Raw genomic sequence first — 23,974 nt, forward strand, 5'->3', positions numbered from 1 at the left:
AAGCTAAGCAAGAGGCCAAATATCACTCTAAGATTACAGACTAATTGTGAACATTTAACAGTGTGGCACCATCTATAATGAGCACCAATATAGATGCTTTGGGTAGAGCTGGCTTTGTCACAAAAATATATTTATAGAAATACTGGTCCTAGCCTCAAGTTTGCAAGGTAAAATCCCTCAGAACACAAAGCAGAAACACAGAGAAGATTCAAAGCTCGGTGGACTTAAAAGATGGTAAGATACATTTGTCTCTTTTCTAAGAAACATTTTAGATGGGAGGCAGAAGAAACATTGGGAATTAAACATAAAAAAATAAAAAATAAGACAGAATTGATACAAATATATATAAGCAAATGTTTTTTATAATTATTTAGATTTGAGAGGTATTTGAGAGGTTGCCAGATGCTTCACTTGGGTCAAGGCCTTTGTCAGTTGTCAGAGGGATCAAGCAGTTGTGTGTCAGTTATCCCCCCCAACACACACAAACACACACACACACACACACACATACAGCTGCAGCTCCCCAAGCCTCCTTCACATTCCTGTCACTCCCCTCAGACAGACGAAGGAAATGCAAGGACACAATTTCAGGAAGTTTGCTTTGGCCCTGAAGGAAAACACAGAGTCAGGTTCTCAAATCGTGGCATGTATTTTTAGTGCTGATGGGTGTGTATTTGTATGTGTGTGTATGTGTATTGTGTGTGTGTGTGTGGGGAATGAGGAGGAGGCCTGAGGGAAAGGCTGGTCACCAAGGTCCTGACAAAGCCTGATTCTGACCTGAAATTATCATCATGTGGCCTTTTACTTCCGTGTCCAAAGACACAGAAATGAAGTCTTCGCTCTTATAAAAAGCTAATATTGCATTTTTTTTAGATTATTGCATGAAAATAATACCAATATTAATTTTGTTTGTTCATATGTTTTTCATTTGTTGCATATATTTGAGCTAATGTCAGTTTCAATCACTAAATGCACGTATAATTGTGTCAAGAAAATCTGAAATAATATCATTGTTTTCTTACTACAGTCTCAAATGATAAATGACTATTCCACTGTCCAAGATATCATATGTTGTTTTAGCTTCAACACAGAGTGAACTCAGCCCACTGGGCCTTATTTATGGAATATGGGAGCAAACATGGTGCTCTGAAACCCCAGCTGAGCCTGATTCCCTCACAGTGTTCCTCTACACCCAGCAGATACATAGAGAGTACTGAGAGAGAATGGGTGTAAAGAGAGTGGTTGTGTCCTCTGTGGTCTGCCTCGTCACTTCATCAAAGTGTGTTTATATGTGTGCGCTGTGAATTATTGGCCATCTCTACTGAATGGTAAACTATTATATGGAGTAGTAATTGGTCCCTGCATGCAGCTCCTAAACTCACAGTGATGAAAGGATTAAACCATGTGTGAATCTGTGCACACACTGCTTCCCTGTACTTTTGGTGCATCTCTGTTTTGAGTCTTGAAATTTAGGTAACACTGTGAAATTCTCTCTCTCTCTCTCTCTCTCTCTCTCTCTCTCTCTCTCTCTCTCTCTCTCTCTCTCTTTCTCTCTCTCTCTCACACACACACATCCCCTTCCTCTCTTTTTCATCCTCTCTCACTTCTATATCTCTCCTTTTTCTGTCTTAATCTTTCTCCTTAACGTTCCTGTCTTCCCTTCACTTTTTCTGTTTTCTCATTATCTCTCTTACACTTTCATATCTCTTATTTCTCTTGCTTTCAATTTTTCTATTTCTCACACTGCCCCATTGCTTTCTCTCTCTTTCTTTCTCCCACACTTCTCTTTCTCTGTCACCTTGTCTCTCTCTCTCTCTCTCTCTCTCTCTCTCTCTCTCTCTCTCTCTCTCTCTCTCTCTCTCTCTCTCTAGGGATCTGAGAAGTAATTTGATTAGTACAGTGGAGCCTGGAGCATTTTATGGACTTTCTAGGCTGAAGAGACTGTGAGTATGAGAAAGACAGCCACTGGACACGTGAAAACAAGAGAAACACATGATTTAATATTAATAAAAATAATAATAATAATAAACGTCAACATTTTTCCCAATATATTGTTGTCCAAAATGATGAATAGTAGTAATAAAATGGTATAAAATATAGGATTTTTGTCTTTCCTCAAACAAGACAATACCCAGCAAAAGATTTTAATTATTATATTAACATAGAATGTCCACTGAACATTTGCATCCACATGTTTGATGGAGTTCTCTGCTTGTTTAAACGAGCCATAAGTGAGGCTTTATTCATATTAAATCTTATTAAATAAATTTTTTACAGTGCTTCTTTGGGCAAACAAGGTTTTGAGAGGTTTAAAACACAGTGAGGCAAACAAAAACAAGGAAGAAAACGAGAAAAAGAGACTAAAAACGAGAGAGAAGTCTGTTTTTGCCAGGAGAAGGAGCGTGATAGAGTCCGCTTGAAGAAAGCTTTGAGCAGGGGAAAATTTTTTGCGCTCTCAGAACAAAAGCGAGAATTTTAGGACGATGAGAGGGGCAAGCCGAGGTGAGGCACTCGTGAAGGCAGCTCGTGATAGCACAGGACGTCCCAATGCTTGATGTGTCAGACATGGCATAAAAGTGTGTAATATCAGAGGAGAGACAGCCTTTGAGGACGTGACGACTGTTTAAGATTTATGTCCTCAAAGAATACTCACAAACACAAATGCAGTCTCTGGGTTTAGAAAAAAGAAACATGTCAAGTTCCTATTTTTCATGCCACTTGAAGCCTGCAAACAAGATAAATAAAAAAACAGTCTCTTTGGAAAGAGGAACACCCTTCAAAATAGTTTTATTCCCTCTCTGTCTCTCTCTTTCTTTATTTTGCTCTGTCTGTCAATAGAAGGTGTGTGTGATTAGTTTAATGTGGTGCTGATTAGGGCCTTTAAGGGCTTCTGATTGTGGCATCATGCGCCAGGCCTTGGCTGCTGTGCTGTACTGATGCAAAAGCCAGGTCCCAAATGCTGTGTAGTGCTAATTTAAGAGTGCCAGGTCCCAAATGCTGTGTGGTACTAATTTAAGAGCTCCCAACTGGTGATTACAGCAAAGGGTCTAAGCCTCTCCTTCTGCTTAGCTTCTGGCCATATCTTTAATTACACAGAGCAAAGGCATTGTGCCATAGCCACAGTGTACACACACACACACACACACACACACACACACACACACACACACACACACAAACACACAACTGTTAACAAAGCTCTGCACATCCACTTCCGCATTTTCAGAAAGACTTGTTCACATTAACACAATAAATGCAACACAGCTGGTGTCGTTGTCCTAGGCCTAGAGGACTATGGTCAAGGTTGGCCATTTTTAGGGTTTTCCGGAAGCATTTTACAGAATGTAAGTATTTGATAGGATTTGTATATCTACAAAATATACTTATTTAGAACTTACTAAGAATAAAACAGTGTGGTTGCCTTCTTATGCGCTTCTTATAAATATTTTACTCAGTTCCACTGCCAGTTTAGTCATTACCAGATCCAACCCAAACATTATCACTGGGAGCTGAGGCAATGCCCCTTTCAGGCTTCTGACCAAAGAGTGTTGCAGCATGACTTCAAATATATTCAAATTCATGACCTCTCATCTCCTGATGGACAAGCAAGTATACAGTTTCAGGTAACTGTTCTGAACACTAGTTTTTATCCAAGCCCAGACAGTGCTCTATATCTCAGCAAGAGGAACTGTTTAAGCACTGATCACTCAGCTCTGATTTGATTCACCAGTGTCATTTGTGCTGCCAAGATTAAAATTGTTTAGCTGGAAAAGAGTCAGAAAAAAATCCAATATTCCCAACTGAAGCAGTTACATGACAGAGCTGAGTCAGAGGTAGTATAATTTTTGATACATTTAAATATCATTTATTTAATTTATAGCATTCACCATTTATTAAATGACTCTTCTACCTGTGTAATGAAGTTTGCTGATGAATTTTTGTAGTTCAGTAAATACTAAATAGAGAACCAACCACCAAACTAAATACATATTTAAGTATTCACATTTTTCTTTTGTCAAACACACCTGCTAAAACTGGGAACCAACCAGTGAGTGGAATGTGGTGTTTGAGCACGTTAAAAAAAAACAAATAAATAAAAATGCTCATGGGTGAAAGGTCTAGGTGTCCTTGAAAGTGAGTTATCACACTGTTTGACCCTGAACAAATTACATTTGAGCAATTCAGAATTTAAAGTTTCACTTGCTGCTATAGTAGCAGGGAGAAAATAGAGAGGTTTATAGGGCATGATGAATACTTGGTGGATCACATCATGGGATGTGCACTGTGGCAACAGTACCTCTCATCTGTCTATTACATGCCTCTGTTGGTTACAAGGTCCATGGTTTTACAAAGCTCAGAAACCCCTGGTATATGCCTATATAGCACTAATCTCATGACCCCTCTGGGACCATGGAAAAAATGCATATGCATGCACAGAAAAAACCCACACTGTGAGTATCAGTACATGTTTGAACAAACACTAGCTCATATTTACAAAGCACAATTCATAGCTTATCCACTGTGATGTTTTTAAAAGTTTAGTGTCAGCTAATTTATCTCAATTTAAGACCTGTCTTTGTGTTCCTATCTCTTCAGGGATCTGTCTGACAACCGGATTGGCTGCCTCTCTCCTGAGATGTTTCTTGACCTTGGCAATCTCTCTAAGCTGTGAGTAATGTGCTAACTCTCTGCTCCTATGTCGACACGCTCAAGTTCTTAATCACAGACAAGACTCTGATAATAATGTGGAGGTGGGTTATGTTTGGACTTATTTGCACTTATAAGGATATAATGAGGATTTTGTGTGTGTGTGTGTGTGGGATGTTTTACAGAAATTTATCTGGAAATATTTTTTCTACACTGCCTGAGGGGCTGTTCCTGCACTTGAGTTCCCTGAGAGTTCTGTAAGATTATGCAGTGCTACATTTGCATACATACACATCATGATAGAATAACAAAATGTTAAGTTATAGTATCTGCTCAGTACTCTTTTTAACCCGTGTGTGTGTGTTTGATTGTTTGTGTTACCTCAGGCACTTCAGTACTGATTACTTGTTTTGTGACTGCCAGCTGGAGTGGTTGTTGCGGTGGGCTAAAGCCAGATCAGTGCGAGTGGGAAATGATACAGTGTGTATGTATCCCACGCACCTCCACGGCCACGCATTCCGCAGCCTCCGAGAACACCAGCTCATTTGTGGTAATACACAGTATGTGTTTGTTTGTGTGTGTGTTTGTGTGTTTCAAAGATGCCAAATTGCAGTTTTGGACTTTCATATGAGAAATAGTTTGACAAAACAAAATATACAGTTTTCCCCTTAGCAACAGGTAGCGTCGCAGTCACACAGCTCCAGGATCCTGGGGTTGTGGGTTCGAGGCCTACTCTCAGTGGCTGTGAGGAGTTTGGTTTGTTCTCCCAGTGTCCACGTGGGTTTCCTCCAGGTGCTCCTGTTTCCTCCCAAAGTCCAAAAAACACATGTTCGTAGGTGGATTTGTGACTCAAAAGTGTCCATAATTGTGAGTTTGTGATTGAAGGTGTGAGTGAGTGTCGACCTGCAGAGGACTGGCACCCCCTCCAGAGTGTGTTCCTCCCTTGCGCCCAGTGATCGCACCCAGTAGGCCCTGGACTCTTGAATAAGCGGTTACAGACTCTGAATGAATGAATGTTTGGTGTCTGAAGTTGGCATGTTAGCTTGTTAATGAGGCTAATGTAGTTAACAAGTAATTAAATCAGTTCACGCTCTCCAGACTACTGGCCGAGTTCACCACATTCTTTGCTTAAAACGAGATAAGCTGCTAAATGTTTTCATGTTCTGAAAGAACTATGTTTCAGTCCTCACAAAGCAGATCTGTGGTGAGAAAGAAAGGTAATAAAGTTTAATGACACTTTGACCAGGGGTAGTCACACATAGGCTTGCTTATGTGTTTTCTTACACTTACGATTACTTACAAAGCTTTTAGGTAACTAGATAATTGCAAGAGTTATTAAGGCCCAATCACACCTGCAAAATGCATAGCTGTTCACACCTGACATATAAACGTGTCTTCTGTGACCACTTGTGATTGGATTTTTCACATTATTTCTGCATCAATGTGCAAGAATAATGTGGTCATATGGGTCTCTGGGCACCTCTGAATGTGGTTTGTGTGATTACAATATATCCTTGAAATTGTACCTCTTTCACACCTGTACTTTGTGCTGACCTCATATTATCAGATCCCCCAGGACACATGTTAAGTTCAGGTGTCAACGGAGCTTTAGTTATTAAATATATTTTTGTATATATAACAATAGTATCAGAAACATGCAGGGTGTTAATGGGGATCTGAGTGTAATAAACATGTTAAACTAGTGTTAAAGCTCTTGTCAAATAATTAATGATTTTTAAAACACTAATTGGACTATTAAATCACATTAGAGTATTGTTGGTAACACATTACAAAATAGCACACTTTAGTGCTGGATCACACACGGCACTCAGACTCGATATACTGTATGGTGCTTCTTCACTCCAGAAAATGCAAGTTCATTGCTATAATCTAATAACCTGATGCTGGGTTGACAGTGTGTTGTGGGTTCAAGTCCTGCTCCGGGTGACTGTCTGTGAGAAGTTTGGTGTGTTCTCCCTGTGTCCACATGGGTGTCCTCAAGGTGCTCTGGCTTCCTCCCACAGTCCAAAAACACATGTTGGTAGGTGGATTGGTGGCTCAAAAGTGTCTGTAGGTGTGAGTGAATGTGTAAGTGTGTGTCGCCCTGTGAAAGACTGGCACCCCCTCCAGGGTGTGTTCCCGTCTTGCGCCCAGTTATTCTGGGTAGGCTCCGGACCCACCGCAACCCTGAATTGGATAAGCGGTTACACACAATGAATGAATGAATGAATGATTATAGCACACACTGAAGAAACAAACATGGCAGATTCAATACTTTTTGCTGTAAGAGGTGTAAAAATGTGAAAATGGTCTTTTGGTCCTACTGTCTCTTTAAGATTTAAAGAGTGGAATGACATCTGGATGGCCTCACAGTGGGCTTGTTATGCAGCTTTATAATGAGGTGATGAGCAGAACTGGAGGGCTTTGTAATTAGGCGATTGAGTTGGATCAGGTGCATTAGAAAAAGACAGTAACCCACACGATTCTGTATCCCTCAGAGACTGGACTTCATAAAGCTTGTTAAAACATACAGTAGCCTCTGTGTGGATGTGAGTGGTCTGTGTGTAATTGCTGGCTGCATGTTTGGGTAGTACCAGAGCTAGAATTAACAGGAGGAATCCTGCTGTCTCTTTTCCAGCTCACTCCATCCATTACAGGATTAGAACAGTAATGTTCAGCCTCTTGTCCTGCACACTGTCTGGCCCCACAGATGTGCTACAGCAACCATGCAAAAAACAGTATTTAGGCTCCTGCCAAGCACTCCCATCCACCGCAGCCACTGCTCCAAGTCCCATTGTAATGGTATTTTCAAGGTCATTATATCCATATGGGCTTATTGTGGTGTACTGGGCTGAACTATGAGTTTGTATGGTACCGCAGAAAGGAGGAATTATATGTATGGAAATATAAGCAGGCTCTAACAGAAACCTCCACAGCCGTTTCATTCCATTAGCGCCTAATACCGCATGCTGCTGCAAACCTCATGCTTTTCAAAGACCCTTATTACATAAGTGCAGTAGGCAAAATATACATGCACAGACAAACGCACAGACAAACACACACACACACACACACACACACACATTTATATACTCATCTCGTACAAGCACAGTCATTTCATGATATGCATCTGGCTTGTGACTGCAAAGAAGGGTGTCTCTCTCCCTATTTCTGTTACTTTCTATTTCTATTTCTATATTTTCTCTGTCTCCTCGCCCCCTCCCTCCCTCCATTCCTCTTTTGCTCGATTGCAGTGATAAGGCGACAGAAGCCTATATTTAAATTGTTCTGCTGTCTCCTCCTCCTTCATGAGGACAGCTCTGTAGGAAGTTCAGTAGGGAGGAGGGCATGATGCAGGCTGCTCTTTACTGCATAATCATTTACTATATCCGTGGAAATCAGGGATATATTTCAGGAGTACACCTGAACTGATTCATAATTTTTCATTATTTTAAAAGCATGATATCATGATTTGGAGATCAGTACGTGGAATAAATAATGATAGCGTGATTTTGTGTGTGTGTGTGTGTGTGTGTGTGTGTGTGTGTGTGTGTGTGTGTGTGTGTGTGTGTGTGTGTGTGTGTTTGATCAAGCCCCACTTGAATATGTTGGGTAAGGTAAACAACATGTGGTAATGGAATAATTAAGCCCTTCAAAGGGCACAGTGCAACAAGGAAGCCAGGGAACAGGCAGTATATGGGTTTGGTGTATAGGGAGATACAGGGGGAGAACACCCATTGTAACTGACATTGAGCCCCCCAACAAAATGTCCTGCTATACACCGAGCTCAAGCACACACACAGCTAACACACAAAACCACAATAACAACATTCACACCAGCTCCTACCACAAAAAGGGGAGCTGCAAAAAATACAGTGATCACACCAATCCTGCCTTGCGCCCAATGATTCCAGGTAGGCTCTGGACCCACCACAACCAGATAATGAATGAGTGAATGAAAGAATAATCATTGTCCTGGTGGCTTGGTTGGTGCTACAGCTAGTGTTGGTGCTCACTAAAGCTAGAAAATTCAACCATATAACCCCAGTTCTTTCGTCCCTACACTGGCTACCCGTAAAATGTTGCATTGACTATAAAACACTCCTCTTAGCTTATACATCTCTAAATGGTTTAGGCCCGCAGTATCTTACTGAACTTCTCATACCTTATCGCCCGTCACGTACACTTCGTTCACAGGATGCCCATCTACTCTTAGTTCCTCGCATTAAGAAAAACACTGCAGGAGGAAGAGCGTTTTCTCACAAAACTCCTCAACTTTGGAATAGCCTCCGGTTACTGTTCGGGGCTCAGACACACTCTCAATCTTTAAATCTAGACTAAAAACCTACCTGGTTTTCATATTATCACTGCTCTGTCTTAACCCTGTCATACTATCATAGCTACAGCTTTTTTAGTTAGCTTTCTGGTAACCACCAACATGCTGTCTGTTGCTGGGTTCTCTTGCCTGACCCGTGGAAGCGTTTTCGCAGGACAAATTTGCCCTTTCTTTACATGAAGCTATTAACCTCTGTATTTTTATTTGTTCCCTTTGTCTGGTTTTCTTTCTCCTGTCTCTCTCATGCTTTGAGATGTTCCTGCTGCTCTCCAGGTGTTGCCCTGATCCAGCCCCTGTGTGTCCTGTACAAAATCCTGGCCTTGTCTCATCTACCATATCATGCTTGGCCTTGCTGTTTTATCTCAAACTAACTCCTACTTTTAAATCTCACAGAATCACTGATCACCTCGTCCTTCCTCAGACTCATATATCACTAATATTCTACATTCACATTACTATAACCCATTCATCTGTCATCAGTTTACTTTTACTTCTGTTCTGTTCTCTGTTGTGTCTCCGGTGTCGACCCGAGGAGGATGGGTTCCCTGTATGTGTCTTGGTTCCTTCCAAGGTTTCTTCCTCGTGAGGGAGTTTTTCCTTGCCACTGTTGCCCCTGGCTCGCTCATAGGAGGCTTGGACCCGGATCTCTGTTAAACTGCTTAGTGACGGCTTTTTGTTGTGAAAAGCGCTATATAAATAAAATTGGATTTGATTTTGATTTGACGGCTAGACAACTCAAGGCTGTGTTGGTTCAGTCCACACCCTGTTGTGTTTTCTGTGATTGTGTGGGTTTTTACCAGGTGCTCTGGTTTCCTCCCTCAATCTAAAATCACATATTGGCTGTGCCAAAAAGTGTCCATAGGGGTCTCTCTCTCTCTCTCTCTCTCTCTCTCTCTCTGTGTGTGTGTGTGTGTGTGTGTGTGTGTGTGTGTGTGTGATGACTTGTTGTGGAAAAGCACCCTGTCAGGGGTGTGTTCCTCACTTGCACAAATGATTCTGGATAGCCTCTTGAAACACAGCAGCCCTGAAAATGTTGAAGGGTTTACAGAAAACGAATCAATAAATGATAATCATTCTCCTGGTAGCTGGTGTAAACACATGAAGCAACTCCGGCCAGGTTAGTGTATATTCTTGCTCTGATTTAATTTTAAAAAATAGTTTAATACATCAAAACCAACAAACAGACACAACAGTATGTTGTTCCCTGCTGTCTCCTAGTTTAAATTCAGAATTGAACATTTTGAGCTGGAGAATGTTGAAAGGCAATAATTATCTGCCTAATTATATCAGCCTCATTAAAAGTTAATTTGAGGAATTTGTGTCCTCGTTATTTTATTGGAGCCAGTTAGTTGCTGTGAGGTAGAGTGTGTTTCAGCTCTGTTTGGGGGAGGGTCAAACTTTCTATAACATGGAAAATGGTAAAATAATGACATAGAAAATATAAAACTTCTACCAATCTGTAAAAAGTAGGAGTAGGTTTGTCCAAAGTTTTGATTGGCACTGGGTATATGTTATTGGACATATGAGTGCACCTTAACTTGACTGCATTCACTAATTATAAGAATGCAGTCGGGTTAAGGTGCTGTCATTGTGAACTCAGGTATTCAGTTTGCACACACACAGGTTGCAATATCTTCCTAGCAGCACATAAAATTAATTGGGATGCTCAGCAGCTGCTGTACTTGAGCTCAGGTTCACCACACTCAGTGGGAAGCCTTGGCTAGAGGGGTATAAACCCCTGAGGCCCTGGACTGTATTGTTGAGTTGTGTTCTCTGGAAAGATGAAATATTATCCAAGACCTTTGGGATGAGGTTAAATGGGGTTTGTGATTCAGAATTAAAAGTCTAATATCCCTTTTGGACCTTAAAAATAAATAAATGAATAAAACATTTGGGAAAATTAAGCTGATTATCTATTCCATTTCTAAAGCCTGCATGCATGGATGAGCCCTAACCGGTGCATGCTCAAAGTTTCACAGCAGCATGCTGCTACTAGATAGTGCCATTTGACACTAGGAACTAACTGGCAATGCGGTCCTTACTGTGTGGTTTTGACATGCAACAGTGGCCTGCTCAGTGCATAGACAGGACTGAGGTTTTGATGCACAGAGGTTTGTACAAGGAATAGAAACAGGGAGAAGGAGGTAGATAAACAAATAGATTTCCTTAACATTAAATATTAATATTGCAAGAACATTTTGAATCGCATGACCAGTTGTTTATCCATTTCGTTTTACTTCAGCGGAGATAGAAACTGAAAAACAAAACGTCTCCTGTATTGTAATTTTACTTACAAAACTAAATCAAATTGATGGAGTGTACTTGGGCTTGTACCTTTAATATGAAAATAAATGCTGGATGAGCAAGGGTACACAGTCTTTTGCTTGTAAAGTGTACCATTACATGTTCATTCTCTGCTCTCTATCCAGAGTGTAGAGGGACGTAAATGCATTTGGATTATATTAATTGAAAGTATGTATGTAATATATAAAACTACACTTTAAGAAAAAGTGTACCGGGCGTTTAAACCACTGTTTTACCTCTACCATACCTTTTTTTCTAAGAGTGTATGGAGCTAGTGGGTTAGATTCCCGCTCCGGGTGACTGTCTGTGAGGAGTTGGTGTGTTCTCCCTGTGTCCGCGTGGGTTTCCTCCGGGTGCTCCGGTTTCCTCCCACGGTCCAAAAACACACATTGGTAGGTGGATTGGCGACTCAAAAGCGTCCGTAGATGTGAGTGCGTGAGTGAATGTGTGTGTGAGTGTGTTGCCCTGTAAAGGACTGGCGCCCCCTCCAGGGTGTATTCCTGCCTTGTGCCCAATGATTGCAGGTAGGCTCTGGACCCACCGCGACCCTGAACTGGATAAGCGGTTACAGATAATGAATGAATGAATGAATGTATGGAGCTACATAGCTAAAGGAATTATTATAAGGAACATTATAACTGACAAATGATAACTCTAAGAGTAAGTCTATAGTGTTATATTTTATTCCACAATGTGCAGGCTTGTAAGGTGTAAATATGCCCTCAGCCCAGCGTATACATATTTAGTTCAAGATAGACCACATGTTCCTGTGCTCTGGAGCTGTGCATCATAGTCAGATTTGAGTTCACCTAAAAATCACTGCATCATTTGCAGAGACACGGAGTGTTGTCCAAGCATTACATTAGTCTAATAGAAAATAATGGATGGAATTTTCAGTGAAGGCCAAGTGGCCAGGGTTGAGCAGGTTCTGGCCGGTGAGTGTGTGCTGTCTGGCATTGAGAAGAGCTTTGTGTGTGTGTGCTGAAACTGGCTCGTGGCTCAGTCAGTGGCGCATTGACGGGGTCGGGGGATGCGAAGCTCATACTACTGAGAAAACAGGGGCAGGGGTGTAATCTTCACAGCCAGGGCAAACACACACACTCAGCAGGGCCAGATGCTCTCTACCTCTCTCTCTCTCTCTCTCTCTCTCTCTCTATCTCTCTGTCTTTCACTCATGCCTGATTGGCAGGTCAATTTGTTTAATGTGTTAACTCTGCCTGTTGACCCCATGTAACTTGCTGACACCACACAAACACAGACACACATGATTCACATAACTGCTGTTTAGTGGAACTGAAGATTTTAAGCAGATATAGATCGGATGTTGTGCTGTTAACCCCTTCAAGTCTTCATTAAGGGCCTTTTGCTTTTGTATATCTTGTGTGCAGAATTTTGGCCAGAATATCAATACTTTCTCTGAAAATTTCAGTTTTAATCAGGCTAATTTAGAGTGGTGGTGACCAAAGGACTTAGAGTGTTTATGATGGCAGCAACAGTGCAGGCACCCTGTTGATCTGAGGAGAGCTGAAAGCAGAGAGCCGAGAAGCTGCCATTTTGGAACCCGTCCAATAAGATGTCGTGATATGTCCAGTCAAAGACGAGAAGGCCTTGCAGGACAAGCTGCTCCGCCAGAAGTAGAGACAGGCTCAGATCATCCTACTTACTCAAAGCAGATTAATACATGCTTTGAGATACCCTTCATGAATTTAAAAACGACAGATCGTCCAGTTGTGTCCTTAGGTCTGAAAGCGTAGTTCATGACTGCAGTGAAAAAGTACACTTTATAAAATTCAGAAGATATTTCCTCAACTTTTGCTAGCCCTCCTGTCTGTTTGCATGCTCAAAACTGGTCTAATGTGTTAATGAAGCCCCAGTGTCTGTAAACGAGTATATTAACAAGCTGTCTCTGTCTGGCCTGCTAGGCTTTCTCTCTCTCTCTCTCTCTCTCTCTCTCTCACTTTCTGTGTCTCTCTTTCTCTCTATCTGCACATGGCACAGAAGTGGCATCTGTCATTCTTTTAGAAAATGGACAGAACACCAAACATTCAAAAGTGTTACACAGCTAAACAGTTCGATTTACAAATTAGTTTCTGTGGTAGGTGTAACAATGAATAAAAACCTATAGACAATTTAACCTTCAGCCACTGCTCAAACATAACGTTCCACCTCCAAGAGCTTCATGACATAAATAAACTGCGTTTTCCCACAATTGTAGACGTCCCCTTCAGCAGTTCTTTAATATGGTAAATTCAGTCTTACAGTCTGGTTTTATTTAGTTATAGTGCTTTTATAATAGTTATATCTTTCTGCTTTTATTTACATATTTTATACTTGTTACTTGTTGTAAGATTTAGAGTTACAGGTGTGTTTTTCATAAGTGACTAATGTGAATTGACTCTAATAATAGGGTGATACACAACAGCAGTGGTATCTTATATCTTAAGGCATTTTTTATCCACAGTATTTTTTCTTTATTTTCCACAGTATTTAATTTTTCTTTTTAAGATTATGTTTATTTTTAAGATGATATTTTCTATTCAACTGTGATTAAACATCTCATGTATCTTCATCAGATGACTTATATTTGTATTAAGTACAAGCCTCTAGCCTGGTTCTTCAGTAACATGCAAGAAAGAAGAGGTTGACACAGCAGGATGTAGACACAGGTCATCTTTATTTCAGAAGCGTTTCCTAGGATCATAATCAAAGTCCATGGTTTAGGTCAGAGAACAGTCAGGTACATCATAGGCAAGAAGTGCATTAAATAAAGAGAAGCAGACAGCAAGGTCAAATCCACAGAAGTATGTAAGATAAGAATACAATATGAAACCACAGGAATCTACAAAATATACATTTACAATACAATAGTTCAGGAAAGATTATTTGCCATTTTTTGTTTCTGTAGAGCCCTACACAATGGTCTAATAAACATTTGTCAGTCTTTATTGTTAGATGTATTCTGAGAAAACATGGGAACTAATCTGATGAAACCATGTTAAAATTACACTGAGACATATGCACAATATTGGGAGCTTATCATAAATAAAAATAATTACTACCCAGATGTATACCCTGATGGGCTAGAGAGGGTTAGCATGTGTCCCCAGAGCCAGAAATAGCTGATTACAGTAACAAGCAGATGAAGCCAGGAAGGGACAGCTTCAAGGAGGGGAAACGAACTCCATGGCATAATGATTATTATAGTTTGAGTTAATTTAGCTTTGTTTGTTTGTCTTTTAGATGCTCCTCTGGAGTTGCCCCTGTTACGGCTGATTCCGTCTCAGAGGCAGGTTGTTTTCCGTGGAGATCGCCTGCCACTCCAGTGCACCGCCTCTTACCTGGACCCCTCTCTAACACTCACCTGGAGCCATGAAAGGAGGCCTGTACACACACAGGAGGAGAGAGGGATGTATGTGGAAGACAGCATTGTCCACGACTGCTGCCTCATCACCAGGTGAGAGAGAGAGAGAGAGAGAGAGAGAGAGAAAGAGAGTGACAGACAGAGAGAGAGAGAGAGACAGACACAGAGAGAGAGAGAGAGAGAGAGAGACAGACAGACAGACAGAGAGAGAGAGAGAGAGACAGACAGAGAGAGAGAGAGAGACAGACACAGAGAGAGAGAGAGAGAGAGAGAGAGAGAGAGACAGACAGACAGACAGAGAGAGAGAGAGAGATTTTTGTTGTCTTTCATTTCAGTTTACTAAATCAGTTAAACACAGCAGCTGTCTTTCATAATGTGTGAAAATTGCATGAACCAATAGAAATAAAAATGGCTTGAAATAAAATCTGTTTTCATAGACTTCCATTGAAAGTTAAGAAGGTTTATTCCTTCTCCTGTACAGTTGCTGTTTTGAGGGATAGATGTTTTCAATTGTACAGTGATGATATATAGGATCTGTGGCAGATCTGTGGCTGTTATACAGACCATTAGTATTGCAATTAAATTGATGTGTCCAAAATTAGATTTAAATCCATGTTTACTTTTTGTGAGGAATTTGACCTGTGGGATTTGGAGAAATACTTCTAGCTGTAGGCTATAAGCACCTTCATTGCTCATTGACTAATGTTTATATGTCATCAGTCTTGATCTATACGTGCAAATGCTAGTGTGTTTAAATGAATCGACAGCACTCTTATGCCCAGATACATAGAATGTGACCTTCTCTCTGTAGTGTTTTACCTTTCAGTAGCATTGTCCTTGGTATTGGTTGGAAAGGGTGGGACAGGAATGTTGTACTGGCAGTGTACCGGCTGTATGCTTCCCTTTCGGGATTGAGCCACTGTTGTGGTATTGTAGTCTCATTGTTAAACGTGGATAGGTCAGTAAAAGGAACAGATGCTGCATACTATGGCAGTAAAGTGCCTCGTGTCTGTTTACAGACTCTGCCACTCATCGTCTTTTCCTCTTCCTCTCACTGTTTCCCTTCGCTGGTCAGTACAATATAGTGACACAAATGCAAAGGCTTCATGGACACATTCTTTCTGTGTGTGTGTGTGTGTGTGTGTGTGTGTGTGTGTGTGTGTGTGTGTGTGTGTGTGTGCACATGTGAAAGAGTGGCAGAGGGCTGTTGATTAGTTTAACTGCCTCTCGCTCCAGAGTGAGCCTAACCATAAATATTGATGGAGTGCCGACAGAAATATGTTTCCCTGTGTCAACAAGCCTGGAACGCTTTGCTCACAGTTTTCATAGGCCACGGCGAAAGCTCCAGCCTCCATAAACCACCCAGGAGGACGCTCGTTTTTTTCCAGTGTTGCAGCCATGCCCTCGTCACTGGGAGGCCCGTGTCCCTTTATTGTGAGTGATGATGGCTGGATGGCAGTGGGAAATCTCAGTGTCAAACAGGACATGCCGACTGACTCACAATTTGATCCCCAGAGCGTACAAATCTATTCCATCTCCCCTTTTATTCAGTGGCTGTGAATCTCACAGGTTTTCGTTCCAGCCATGCTGCCTCTTATAAGGCATATACCTTGGTCTAATTAGCAATGCTGTGAATAGTTATGTATATTTTGTATATGGCTGGGTTAGGATTAGGGTTTTTTCACTACTGCATTACTGAGTACAGTGGAACCTCTACTAACGAACTTTCCAAGATACTAACCGGGCATTTGAATATTTTTTGCCTCCACCAACGAACCATAACTCTAGAAACGAACCTGAGCCTCCGCTGAGCCGGCGGCTGGAAATGGCCACTGACCCCAATAGGCGAGTCTCCCAGCGCACCCAGACTTCAGTGAGCTTTTAAGATTAGCAAATTGTAGTTTTAGCAATTTAGCATTAATGTAATTAGCAGACATCAAAATTCGTGCTAAGTTAAGCCGTATCTACGCTTCGTCTCCCCACATTCACCTGTCTACTCTCCATTATTCCACGCTCCCCCCACCTCCCGTCATACAGCCAGTGCCTGTGTCATTTCTCCAGCCAGTCGTCACGTCTTCAAGGTAACAATGTGTTACCACTTAAAACTTTTTTATTTCTTTTTTTATTACTGTAACCACTGTATTTCTTTTTTATTTTTAGTCATGCTACATGTATTTTTTTTTTTTTTACTAGTTTGAGAGTTTTGTAAACATATCAGTGCAAAAAGGGTGACTTTCGGGGGTGGGCTAGAACACATTCATTGCTTTTCCATTATTTTAAATGGAGAAAATTGACTTTTCTACTTACGAACCGGAACGGATCAAGTTCATAGGTAGAGGTTCCACTGTAGTGAACTTTGATTTCTTAATCATGGTCATGTAATAATACTCCCACAAAAATCTGTAGGAACTAGTACACATAAATATTTTTTCATTATGAGGATATACAATAAAACAAGCTAGAAATATCTATCTGTAAAGTTTATGTATTAAGAATTTGTTAAAAAAAACCAACTTCAAGCGTTTGCCGTGTAACGGGTGGTGGCGCACAGTCTTAAAAATGTTTCCAAATGTTTTTTTAAAACAGCTTTATTATCTCTTTAAAGTGGGAAATGTTTAGTCCATGACGAACGTACGTTTTGTAATGTTTTTATTGGAGCTGGAAATTGTTTTTTTAACTAAATGAAATCTGAAAGGACTGTCTTTCTGAGGAAAGAGACTTCTTACCTCTTCTCCCAAACCAGAACTACTTCTCAGAGGTTAATTTGTGGCATTGTTCCAAAGACCTCTTTATGGCACATTGGTTTTCTTAAGAGTGTTGTAGTTATATATGATGTTGCTTTTTAAAAACTTAAATAAAAAAAAAAACTTCTAGCCAGGGGTACTTTTTGCTTTCTTTTTGGCTGCGTTCATTGGCTCTGTTTAAGTTGTCTGTTCTTCCAGTGAACAATGAGACTCACTTTCCTTCCTGCTGGGGCAAAATGGATTTCTCGTAGTTCAACTTTTGATTAGGCCCCACAATTAAGCCCTTGTGCTCCCCTTCAACACACAAACCCTGCAGCTCTATTTTCCGTATGGGGCTCATACTGTAATGTTGTTCTTGGCTGTAAAGAGACCCCACTGGCGGAGAAGGGGAATTTAGCACTGCTGGCCTTTCCAGCACCGACTAGCCAGACTGACCAAACAGCCAAACAAAACACTGGCCTGCTTAATTGTGAACCCCACATACTCATTCACTTACATGCACCCTGGCTTATGCTCCTATGTCGTAAACATAACTGTCAACAGAGATGGAGAGATTTACTGAAGGAGCTCCTCTCACCATAGAGTGCCCATGACGTAAGAAAAAGCACCCTTCCCATTAAGTACTACACTACCTAAATATAAACTTGTCATTGTAAATGACAGATTTTGGACAGAGTTCCGCGACAGCATTTTCCATAGAGTTTACTTTGAACATAAATCTGGTTTTGTATAAGGACTGTAAAAGAGCTGTTTAGTGCAATTAATACATTATTAACACATTTGGTTCCAGTTAGAGAACCCAGTTCATAGTCCTCATTTACACCTTGTTTTAAAATGCATCCAGGTCACATTTCATGAATGTGTGCTTAATTAGCAGACTCCACACACAGAAGGTTTATGTTCTCTGCTCTTAGCCCTATTTCTCATCCTTGCCTCAGCCCTGAAGCTGTGGACAGATTTGCTGTCCAGTCTTAGCTTATAGCTAATATCCTGACGCATTGTGTATGCCCCACCCCCATGCTGAGTGCTGCTGCTAGGCTAAAGAGGCAGTAACTGATGCTAGTTGAGAGAGCTGTGGAGTATGAATCATGCCTCATTACTCAAACCACTAGGAGCCTCTAGATGTGCAGTCCACATCTTCACTAATGCCCAATATTTGTATTAATCATTCTGATCTCGCATAGAATAAAAGAATAGTGTAGAGGAGAAAAGCAAAGGAGAGGTGGAGAGCACTACATTTTTTAAAACACACTGTTCATCAGTGATACTGTTTAGGCTCTCTCTCTCTCTCTCTCTCTCTCTCTCTCTCTCCCTCTCTTTCATGTTCTTGCCTGATTGGCCTGTGTAATTAGGTTACCATAGAGACTGAAGTCTTAATTGGCTTGTTAGACTGCGGTTTGACTGATTGTGGTGAGTGGGAAATGATGCTGTCCCTCTCTCACACATGACTGGATCATGAGTGTGATGATAAGTGAGACACTTGTCAGGGAACAGTGGGCAGGAAGAACGTGTGTAGAGGTGTGTTTTTGAGAAAGCGATTGAGCATTTGGGTGAAACATGATGAATGAAAACAAATGTATACTGTATGCAATGAAAAAGACAAATGCATGTAGCTGAACGCACTAAATATCAATCAGTCAATCACTCAATCAATTAATCAATCAACCAATCAACTTTTATTTTGACTTGGGAATACATTGCAGATAGCACTTATTTGCAGTGCATCTAAGCACTGCCAAATTAAATAAAAATTCTTAAAATAATAATAAATTTATTATTATTAAAAAAAGTTTAAAATGTACTTAACAAATTGTGCAAATTAAATACAGAATATTATTGAAGTATCATTCAAATGCAATGGAATATAATGATTTGATAAAAATTACAGTGTCTACTGTAAAAGTTTGGACATGTACTGTCTTTTTTTTTTTTTTTTTTGGTTTTATTTACCAAGGATCTTTCACATTTGTCAACATACAATATAACATGCTAGTGTTTATATGTTATTATCTCACAAACAAGGAGCAATTTACACACAGAAAAATATATATATATATATTTATATATATTTTTAAATATATAAAAATAAAACACAAATTCTTCAAAATTCTAAAATTAATAGACATATTAAATGTAGAAATAGAATCACTTGATTTAAAGGAATATTAACTAAGAATTTGATAGAGGACAAAGTTTTAAGCATATTGTGCCTTCTTTTATTTATTTTTGTGTGTTATGATGGACATCATTCATGACTAATGTGCGACACTAACTAGAACTGACTAGAGCCAGATATGCATAACACAGACTACAAGAAAAATCAGCCATGAGTACACCAACAAATCATTTTGGCCTGTCAGGGCGCTAAAAGCTTGCATTTCTGACAGACGTGTATGTCATAAAACCAAGTATTATTATCAGTCATGCTCATTACTAAATTGTATGGGACATAAATAAGACTTATGTGTGGATGCAGCCGTGGTCTAATGGTTAGAGAAGTGAGCTTGGGTCAGGAAGGATGCGGGTTCAGTCCCGATGAAGGGCAGAAGATTTTGGGGGTGGGTGAAAGAAGGAACAGTTCTGTCCTCTTCTTCAACATCCATAGCTGATGTTCCTTTGAACGAGGTGTGTTTGTGTATGCTCACTGTCCCTAGTGTAATTATTTGTGTGTTCATTGCCACAGATGGTGATGCAACCAATATCATTCACCCTAGTTATAGTTTATGTCAGAATGAAGCTTGTGTAAAAAGTCACTACTCAGTCATCATACATGTGGTCCTTGTCAAAGGCCACACTAAAGTCTCGTTATTGGAGTCTACACATAAGTGTCCATTTGAACGACAAAATTAGACGGGATGTTCTGTAGCCTTTTGGTTTTCTGGGCATGTAAATCCTGGGCGCAGTACTGTTAATGCACCAAATGGACCAGGAATGATGTAGTTGTGTTTACATGAGCAGTTCTATTCTTCTAGTCTTAGTATTAAAATGAGTCTTTCCATTTAATGTATTCCATTAACCGTCTCAATCTACTGAGCAATCATTGGTTTTCCACTGGAATGTATAAATCTAAGCTACAAAAGCAAGTCATTGGTTTCAACTGTTAAGGCCTCAGCATACTTCTTGTGGAGTCGAGGTTCGCCTGGCTTTGGCGAAAAATACGATGTAATTTAGGAGAAAACGAACATCCACAAACTTCAGGTGGAGGCTTCGCTCACCATGTTGTGCACACTGAAGCTGGGTGAACTCCGCGGCATTAACGGCACGCGACAAAGCTTTTCATTGGTCAGTACAAAGAGCGGTGTCATAACACATAACAGACAACTTTGAGCAGCAATTCTTAGAGCATCCACAGTAGAGGAGAGTACGCGACAGGCAAAATGAAACTGCAGAAAGTATATGACCTTGCAAGTTCGCCCAGCCCTCATGAATACCGTTTCGAGAGAAGTATGCTGAGGCCTTTATAGAATAATTCTGCAGACATTGGAGAGCTCAACCTCCTTTTTTAAGCCTTTTTTCAATACCAAAATTTGAGGTCCACTTATCTCATTTTTTAAATGATTTGAATAGATGTTGCCTTACAAAGAAAAAAATGAACAATACATATGGTAATATACTCTTGATAGGTTATGTAATAAAGTAGAAATCATACAGATGCAATACACACAATCTGTGCTTTTGAATTCTCTTAAACATTTAATAACTGAAAAATCTACAAAGAAAATATTTCTAATGAACAAATTATATTATGTCTTACTGAAACAACCATGAACTTGCAAGGAAATTATGTCACATTGATGACAGCATATATATAATACTCTAACATCCCAATGTCACTGTGTCAGTGGTAGCTTCTCACATATCTTAGTTAGTCAACTTGACTAACTAAGATATGTGAGAAGCTATCACTGACACAGTGACATTGGGATGTTAGAGTATGACATTTCATAATTAGAGCTACCAACATTAACAATGTAATGCATGGGATTAATCTGAAAACTTTAAAGCATATTTGTTTCTAAAATGTGAATTTTACCAAATTTGGCCACAGTTTCCTCCCATAAATTACTCTTTATAGAGTCTAGTGGGTATTTTATGGTTTTATTAGGCGATGGAAACATAGCACCTCTGTGTATGATGGTGGAATATGAAATCAAATGAACTGAATTGTTAAAATAAAATTATTTTAAATCATTTTTATGCTGAAATATGAATTAAATCTCGTGATTAACTGTCACTCTCACTCTTACTCTCTCTCTCTCTCTCTCTTTCTCTTTCTCTCTCTCTCTCTCTCTCTCACACACACACACACACACACAAACAGCTGCTGCTAGGAGTATGACGTTTTTTTTCCTCATACTTGGCTTAATTCACACATTTATCTCATAAAGTTGTTGAAGCTGGAATATGAAGATGATTTATTGTCTGAGCTGTGTGCTGCGAGTTTCTCAAAGCTTAAGTCAGAGCTTCGTGGTGTTTGATTTTAACATTCTTTCTGAAAAGTTAACCCACCAAATTAAGAGATTCAAATTCAAATGTCATAAAAACCACTCTGAAATGTTATAGTGAAGTAAAAAGAATGGTCTCCACTCTACACATTTATTTGTTATATCCCCCTTCCAAAAATACATGAAAATACTAGCATTTTAACTTGCAATTAACTATGATTAATCACAGAATGTTGTTGTGATTATTGCAATTAATTTTTTTGTCAATTTACACCCCATTTATAATATGTTTGTTTAATACATTTCCTCTGCTATGTCCTTTTATCTTATTTATTTAACCTACTTTTTTCCAGTGTATGGGAGTATTTTTGTTGGTTGTAAAAACTTTCTTATTCCTGTACTTATATATTGGAACTTTGTGAGAGAAATGTAATTCCTGTCAGTATTAGCTGCAAAATGTTACTTCTTTCAAACTACGCAGTGCAACCAATAAACACATAATGAGATTACCTCCCACTGCTGCTTCTCCATAAAATTTCCATTTTCCTGAATGTATTCATGAAGAGGTCTCTGTGTCTTTATTTCAGTTAGAGGGAGTTGGGATATTTTTTAAAAATCTTTCATTGGAAACATTTTGGAATGCCTTCATATGTTGACCACATTAAGTTGTGATTAATCATACCTGAAACTGGTCAGGCAAGAGTTAGAAAAATTAATTAAATGACATAACTCACACAATAAACCTCCTGTGCTCAGTATTTGGTCATTAGACAGATGCCAGCAGTACCAGCATATTTTTCCTTGTCAAACTTATTGACTCCAACTATGAGTCAGGCTTTCACAGAACTGGTCTTGCATTTCCAAACTTAATGCTTACCACTTTTCTCCCAATTAAAAGCCATCATTTATTACTTCTTTTTTTTTTTTTTGCTAATGTTGATGTAGTTAAGTCTAATATATACTGATATATTGTTGCTGGTATATGTTAACTTTACAGGACAAGGCAAAACTTTCTGAAATTCCCAAAGACAAATTACTAGAGCCATTTTAGGTGCATTTAGCAGATTATTAAACCCTATAAGGCCACCACTGGGGAGGTGGTAGGTGATTTTCAAATTGAGATAAAACAAAATAAGCTCTATACTTACTGACCACTGTTTTACATATTTATGTATTTTCTCATATTAAAATGGCATGGTGTCAAACAGTCATGATGAACAAGCAGGTGAATTAACAAATATCCCTGGAGGTTTTTTCCAGAGCTGTCTGGGCCGATATGCCCCAATATAAACTTTTTAACCTACACTGTAAAAAAAATCTGTAAAATTTATGGTAAAAAAAACAGGCACCTGTGGTTGCCAGAATTTGACCGTAAAATATACAGTCACGTTTTTGGCAATCATAAATTTTACATTTAAGAACTGTTTTGTTAACAGTATTTTTCTGTTAATATATATATATATATATATATATATATATATATATATATATATATATACACCTTAAAAAAACTCTTATGTAGTATTTACATAAGAATAACAAAGAAACATTGTTTTGCCATAAAATTAACATGTAAATTGTGTGACAAATAAAAGAATGGAGACTGAGATATAGCCATATTTAGATATAGCCATACCACATGTTATATTCAGCACTTAAAAGGAGTTATTACCAAAAGAACAAATGAAATGTGTGGTGCCACCCTCAAACACTTGGAACAAAGGCTGATGGTGAACTTTCCTGACCAACACACATCTTGTCATAACATGCACAGAAACACAAACACACACACAAATACACAAAATAATCACCCCAGTGCAACCCAAAATCAAAAAGTCTCAAAGAGAGAGAGAGAGAAAAAACAAAGAAACTCTGAAAATCACAGAAAATATGGAAAAGCAAGGCATGCTGGGAACTCCCTAATGAGTCTCAGCTCCTCCCAGTACTTGGACACTTGTACCGCCCCTAATGGTTTGTGTGTGAAAAATGAAATAATGTGAAATAATGTATTTTTTACAGTAAAGGAATGCAAAAATTAATATTGTGAGTGATAAAAGTATTCACAGTATTTCACTGTTACAGAAAGTGTTTTCAGCCTTTTTAGAATTTATAGTCATTTACTGTCATTGTTTTACAG

At 39.4% G+C, this 23,974-nt stretch overlaps 1 protein-coding gene across 4 annotated transcripts in view; it reads left to right on the forward strand.

The window, feature by feature from the left end:
• The window catches only part of LOC136706058 (adhesion G protein-coupled receptor A3), a 251,218-nt gene that overhangs the window by 44,866 nt on the left and 182,378 nt on the right, over window positions 1–23,974 (forward strand). For all 4 annotated transcript variants that reach the window (XR_010804108.1, XR_010804107.1, XM_066679962.1 and 1 more), the window contains 5 exons: window positions 1,872–1,943; window positions 4,597–4,668; window positions 4,833–4,904; window positions 5,034–5,197; window positions 14,528–14,741. Coding sequence is in view for 2 of the 4 variants with exons in the window: in XM_066679962.1 (XP_066536059.1) it covers window positions 1,872–1,943; window positions 4,597–4,668; window positions 4,833–4,904; window positions 5,034–5,197; window positions 14,528–14,741 (594 nt within the window). In the remaining 2 variants the exon portion in view is untranslated. The remainder of the gene's footprint in view (window positions 1–1,871; window positions 1,944–4,596; window positions 4,669–4,832; window positions 4,905–5,033; window positions 5,198–14,527; window positions 14,742–23,974) is intronic.

This window comes from Hoplias malabaricus, chromosome 8 (genome assembly GCF_029633855.1).
Source record: "Hoplias malabaricus isolate fHopMal1 chromosome 8, fHopMal1.hap1, whole genome shotgun sequence".
NCBI classification, from domain to species: Eukaryota; Metazoa; Chordata; class Actinopteri; order Characiformes; family Erythrinidae; genus Hoplias; species Hoplias malabaricus.